This window comes from Protomyctophum parallelum (genome assembly GCF_964188405.1).
Source record: "Protomyctophum parallelum genome assembly, chromosome: 18".
NCBI classification, from domain to species: domain Eukaryota; kingdom Metazoa; phylum Chordata; class Actinopteri; order Myctophiformes; family Myctophidae; genus Protomyctophum; species Protomyctophum parallelum.
The window spans coordinates 39,931,616-39,938,370 of NC_139716.1; the positions used below are offsets into that span (position 1 = coordinate 39,931,616).

Below are 6,755 nucleotides of genomic sequence, written 5' to 3' on the forward strand. Positions count from 1 at the left end.
TGCCCTGTCTGTCTGTCTGTCTGTCTGTCTGTCTGTCTGTCTGTCTCTGATCACCTAGCTCCTGCCCTGTCTGTCTGCATACAGCTCTCCACCCTATAAATATGGCAGTGATTTGGCATGGCGGACGGTGGGCGCCTCAATGGACTCCTTGTTCTCTCTCTCCTCCATGGCTTTTCCCCGAGAAGCACAACCCACATTTCCCCCCACTTTCCCCCCCACTTTCCCCCGCTACACCCCCTGAAACAAGGAGGAGGAAAAAGAAAGTGAAGAAACCCAGAGCGCACAGGAACAGGAACAGTGACACGATGTTTTCATCACACCATGTTTTTTTGTTTGTTTTTCTGAACCCCTTAACCCATTCTGACCTGAGATCAGATTCATACGAGGTTTCCGCCGGACACACACTGGTCTGACGAACCCATTCTGACCTGAGATCAGATTCTAAAAATGTCAGTCGTTCTTCGATTTTTTTCAAAAATAGCAGACCTACAAGCTCGTATCGCGCCACTCGGTGGCGCGATATGAGCTTGTAGATCTGCTATTTTTCAATAGCTAAAGCATGACATGATGCTGACACCAAAATGGGTGCCCGGTGAGAATGCGTTAAACAAGTAGTTCCCAAACTTTTTTAGCCTGTGACCCAAAAGAGAAATGTTATGTCTTCTTGGGACCCAATTTTATGGAATTTCATTTGGGGAGGGGGGGTGTCCCTGGAACTACATATTTTCAGATGGGGGTCCACAGCCAAATACAGATAATTCTGGGGGTCCTAGAAGTGAAAAGGGTTGAGCACCACTGACATAGAAACATAGGTTTTTCAGAAAACCGTTTAGAAGCCTTTTTTCTTTTTAATCGGCCTCAGGTCTAAATGGATTAAACCAGTATATGTCAAGGTCACCTCCACATTATTGGGCCGCAGAGCAAAACCCAGGAGGTCCATGGACTTTGACTCTTTGAGAACCGCCGACTTAAAACTATTATTGTATAATAACAGTGGCATGCTAAAGTAAGCAAACATGACAGAACTACAAGTTCACAATGTGTCGCGAGGAGCTTGTAGCTCTGTGCGTAAAGAAACGAAGCCATTGAAGGAGTAAAGCCAGGAGGAGGAGCAGTGCTGATTTCCTGGACTAAAATTTTTGTCTACTACTAAATACTACTAAATACTAAATGAAAACTAAATAACAAATAAGCTATGATGACTACAGCTATAAGACTAAATATAGACAATTTCATCAAACAAATACAAACTAGACTAAAATGTTAGGAAGTGACTAGTGTTGAAGAGATCCAGTAGAACTAAAAGACAAGTGATTTTAGGTGTATCATATTTTCAGCATGCAACCAAGTGTAAAATCAGCCAATACGACGCCACCAGGGCCTGCCAAAATACATTGTAGTCGACTAAATCAACTGTAGACTTAGTCGACTACAATGTTAAGATATATTTAGTATGTGACTGAAACAAAATTACATTTTAGTCAAAAGAACTATGACTAAAACTAAATCAAAATGTGCTGACAAAATCAACACTGAGAGAAGAAGGAGATGATGATGATGATGATGATGATGATGTGACTCAGGTCTGGTTTTTAACTGGAGGGCAAACCGGCGGTTCTCACAAAACCACAAAGTAGAGAGAAGAAGAATAGAGAAACAGTCACACGACGGAAAAAACATTTCAGAGACAGAACCAACAACGATGGAGTGGAGAGGAGCTGCAGGCTAACCGTTTATGTAAGACTAGCTGTCCTTAAAGGTCAGTAAACGTTCATTTCATTTCAAATTTGACCTCATCGTCAATTCACTCTAAAACAATATGAGTGTCCGCACCCCCCCTCCTCCCACCCATGTTCTATATTTTTTACAATACTGGAAAGAAACTCCTACATTTTGTTTTGGTTGAAACAAAAAGTGTATTCAAAAGTTAAAGCTCTGTATTCTGGACTGATAGTAATTATCACTGTTCAGTATTAATTAATCCATTCTGACCGGGCACCCATTTTGGTGTTAGCATCATGTTATGCTTTAATAGCAGATCTACAAGCTCATATCGCGCCACCGAGTGGCGCGATACGAGCTTGTAGGTCTGCTATTTTTGAAAAATCGAAGAACGACTGACATTTTTTTAATCTGATCTCAGGTCAGAATGGGTTAATCAGACCAGTGTGTGTCCAGTGGAAACCTCGTATGAATCTGATCTCAGGTCAGAATGGGTTAAACATGGGTCTCCTCATCTATACTCATCTTTAGTAAACAGAAAATACACTTTCAGGAAAGAGATTAAAACCTCTTAAACCCCACGGGGGTCCGGGAGGGAAAATCTAAAATATGGGAGTTGGAACCCGAGACCTTGACCAGCCCCATTTACCCGCTGAGAGCTGTCCATGAGGTGGACAGCCCCAATCCCCCGCCGGCGGGGGATTGGGGCTCAAAGGTTAATATTAAGCTAAGGGAACCAACCCATTTATCAGCTTCAAATTTGTAAGATTCTTTGTTTCATCACTTATTTGTTTTATCTTATATCATTTTCCAACTTGAGACTGCGGAGACCCATGTCCGTCCACACACACACACACACACACACACACACACACACACACACACACACACACACACACACACACACACACACACACACACACACACACACACACACACACACACACACACACACACACACACACACACACACACACACACACACACACACACACACACACACACTTGAGTTCCAAAGTATCATTGTACTTTAACTAGGTAAATCCACACAGTAAAATGCTCAGTATTACAGTATCCATTTCTATATATGAGTGCACATAATGTATACCCCGAAAGGGGCTAATGATGACCCCCCCCCCCTGCCACTACCCACAACACACAGTGCTTAAAGCCCCTGGTTCTCAACCATGTGGTCCTTGAGGGGGTAACAGACTCCCAAAGCTAAACGATGGGATAGTTGGTAACCAAATTGACCCTTATAGATCTTTAACTCTTGAGATCGTAAAAGGAAACCAAATGGACCCTTACCATTTGGTTTCATTATATGCTCTCAAGAGTTAAATTATTGTTAAACATATCTGCAAGCATTAGGCAGGCTATAGCCCTGGACCAGGGATAGCATTAGGTCTACTTAATTTAGAGTAAGTCTACACAATAATGTAGAAGAATTGTTATCTTGATCAATGTTTGCCTAGCTGTTATCTCTCTTATTGGTAGCACATCAATACAGCATGCCAGCATGGCATTGATTGTGGACAACATCTCATCCTTGAACGACGATAACAACGATTTTGTTTTTTGTTTTGAATCTTGAGTAAACGTCTGGGTTTCCGAGGCTATATAGAGGCTAAATGTCATCAAATGGCCGCTCAGAATGCTGAATAAAATAATGGGCCTCGATCTGAAAAAAGGGGTTGAAACCAGTGCGTAAAAAGCCATCGCCAACCGTTCACCACCAGCACCTCCAGCACCCTCGAGAATCTCTTGACCACCCTTCTCACCTTGTCAGTCTGCAGGCTGACGGGGTCCCCGTAGCGGCATCCCGTCACGTAGTGCTCGCAGTTGTTCCACAGCAGGCTGTAGAATGGCACGGGGCCGACGAGGCGCTCCGCGCGCACGGCCACCTCCTCGCCGCCGGCCACTAGCCGCGGAGGAGTCGGACCCTCCGCCGCCGCCGCGGGGATCATCCTCGCGTCCATGGCGTTGCGCAGCACGTCGGCGCCGTACGCGAAGTCCTCCACGGAGTCCACGCGCACGCTCGCCTGCTTGGAGAGCACGCCGAGGACGAGGCGCGTGTTGGTCACGAACGGGCCGACCTGGCCGACCTGGCCGCGGGTCAGCGCCGGCAGCACGTCGGGGATGAGGTGCGCCACGCGGCCGTCGCCCAGGTAGATGCCGAAGTGGGTGAACAGGGTGCGGGGCACCTCGAGCAGGTCGCCCCGCTGGTAGTGATGCTGCTGCTGCTGCGGGGCCGCCGGAGGAGGGGAGCCGACTCCGGGAGCGACCTGCGGCGGGCTGCTGGTCCCTTCAAAGTGCTGCTTGCTGGTCTTCGGGTTGTTGTTGTCCTCGTCCCGCTCCGAGTCCGACCTGCTCCGCCTCCTCCTCCTCTCCGGCACGTACAGCAGGCTGAAGACCTTGATGTGGGCGAGGAAGAACAACTTCTCCAGGATGAACGTGAGCGAGTCGAGCATGGCTGGGGGAATGGAGAACGACAGAGACAGGGAGTACAGCGGGGGCTTGTTGAACCTCTCCGTCCGCTCTGCTGGCCGCTGGATCATCTGTATGTATCGTACGCTCTGTTCCAACAGAACAGGATGTGTGTGTGTGCGTGTGTGTGTGTGTGTGTGTGTGTGTGTGTGTGTGTGTGTGTGTGTAGTAGTTTACTCTTCACTAACATCCACTACACCCACCACTCTGGCAGTCTGTTGTGAGACCCACTTGCAGTGTTGCCAGATTGTGTGAGAGAAATAAGCAAGCAGGTCTATGAAAACAAGCCCAAAAGAAGGGACTAGGCTATTTGAAAAATAGCCGATTTACAGAGCTTGTAGATCTTCTATTTTCAAAAAGAAGTGACAAATGTGGAATATTTTTTAGGGGCGCGAGCCCATCCTATATTCAGCTACAGTGTAGATTTTCGTCTGACACAAACATTAAATTCCCATTGACAATGAATGGAGAATTTACGTCATATGTGGATTGTGGACTATAGCAAATCGGCTATTTTTTTGTCCTACACAAACATTAAATTCCCATAACAATGAAAGGAGAATTTACGTCATACTAGAGCGGTGCCGGGTTGGGCACTGGCCTACTTGGAACGATGCAAGTTGGAAATGCACGTAACGATGGACGTTGTAGATCCATGCCCCACCCCGGCTATGCAATACCCGTTGTACCCGTGTCAGAGTACCCGTTACACCCATCTGTCTGTGTCCCTTTTATGACCATATATGGAGATTTCTGTATCTGTCTCTCTGTGTCCTTCCTATATTAACCCATTCTGACCTGAGATCAGATTCATACGAGGTTTCCGCCAGACACACACTGGTCTGATGAACCCATTCTGACCTGAGATCAGATTCTAAAAATGTCAGTCGCTCTTCGATTTTTCAAAAATAGCAGACCTACAAGCTCAGAGAGGCCTTTTGTGGCTGTCCTGGACAACCATGGGTCCGACCGACCGACCCGACACCTGGCACTGTGGGGGGTGTGGAACACGTGTGTTGAATTTTAAATCGGTGGGGAACGGTTCTCGAGTTCCGTGGATTAGACACGTAGCCTACAGACAGAGACATGGTGCATTTATAGATAGATAGATGTGGACAAGGAAATTGGTATTAGTAGTAGATTCAATTCCCATTGACAATGAATGGAGAAGGTACGTCATATATGTGGACGAGCAAATCTTCATGTTACGTCATGATGATGTACGGTGGTAAGAGCGCCCCTCACTTTTCTGTTAAAACATTTGAAGACACTTTGAAGGACCATATGAGAAAGACTTTAAATGTTGTTAAAATAATGTCATTATACCTTTAACACAAATCTGCATATGGGGGTCCCTGGACTCTGGCAAATAATATTTTTTTTAGATGTAGCCTACGGTGCTTAGTTGGACCAAGAAAGGCATTCATTTGGGGTCATTACATGGAAATGTCACTGTGTGAGAATCACTGGTTTAAACGACATTAAGAAACAAACAACAAAATAAGCAAAGTTCTACACTTAGGAACAAGCCCCCCCCCCCCCCCCCCAGCCAGAAACTACCAATACAAGCAACTTTACAGAAAAAGAAGCCAAGAGGCTCTTATCAAAAGCAGACATGGCAACACTGCTGACTGGGGGGCTGGCGTCATGCGGAATTTGAGGAGCGCAATTGGCTACTAGAAAGAGAGACCCCCCCCCCCCCCCCCCCATCTCTGGAGAGATAATAGAGAGAGGTTTCATGGATTTTTAGCTGATCAGGAAGGAGGTAGACACGACCTATCTATTTTACAGACAGCCTATAGGCCAGTCAATCTGAGGTTTGAGCAAAAATAAATTGCAATAGTAATCGTTCAAGGTTTTTTATGATCCTTAAGGGTCATCCAAATAACATATAAAAAATTGTCACTAGTGGATCATGCATGGTGAATTCAGCGGTTGAAAGTTGGGGTACCATTAATTAACAATTTTGCTTTAAGTAGCATGTGACAAGCTTTTTTTTTCTCCATGATTCTGAACCCATTCCAAGCATAGTTTTGCACGAAAAACACTCCTTCTGCTAAATGAGGCCATTTAACCCCCTTTCCACCGGTTGGTTCCCAATGGGAACCGGTTCAGTTCTTTTTGGTTCTTAGTCCATGAGCCAGAGCTCCAAAATTGGTGGGGAAAACTAGACCTATAATAAATTGTTTATAGGATCAATACAAGTAAATTAATACATGATAACCCTTCCACAGTATAGTAGCTTTTTCATATTTTTGCCTAATTTGCATATTTAAATTTTAAAAATTTGCAATACAATAAATCATTGTAATACACATAAATCAATCGGGGAAGTTTCATGGTGATAACAATCTAATAATAGGTATGGTTTTGCCCACTCAATTCATAATTAACATTCCAATTTTGGAGCTCTAGCTGGCTCGTGGACTAAGAACCAAAAATAACTGAACTGGTTCCCATTGGGAACCAACCGGTGGAAAAGGGGCCAGTGTGTCAAAGAATCCAAAATGCCCAGATTGTATACGCCCCACCAATAAGCAGTACGA

General features: G+C 45.3%; 1 protein-coding gene across 1 annotated transcript in view; it reads right to left on the bottom strand.

Moving 5' to 3' along the window:
- The window catches only part of LOC310875575 (lecithin retinol acyltransferase-like), an 8,841-nt gene extending 4,512 nt beyond the window's left edge, over nucleotides 1-4,329 (bottom strand). Inside the window, exon 1 of the mRNA XM_083788857.1 lies at nucleotides 3,504-4,329. Within this exon, the coding sequence (XP_083644983.1) occupies nucleotides 3,504-4,280 (777 nt within the window). The 5' untranslated portion in view covers nucleotides 4,281-4,329. The remainder of the gene's footprint in view (nucleotides 1-3,503) is intronic.
- Between the last annotated feature and the right edge of the window lie 2,426 nt (nucleotides 4,330-6,755).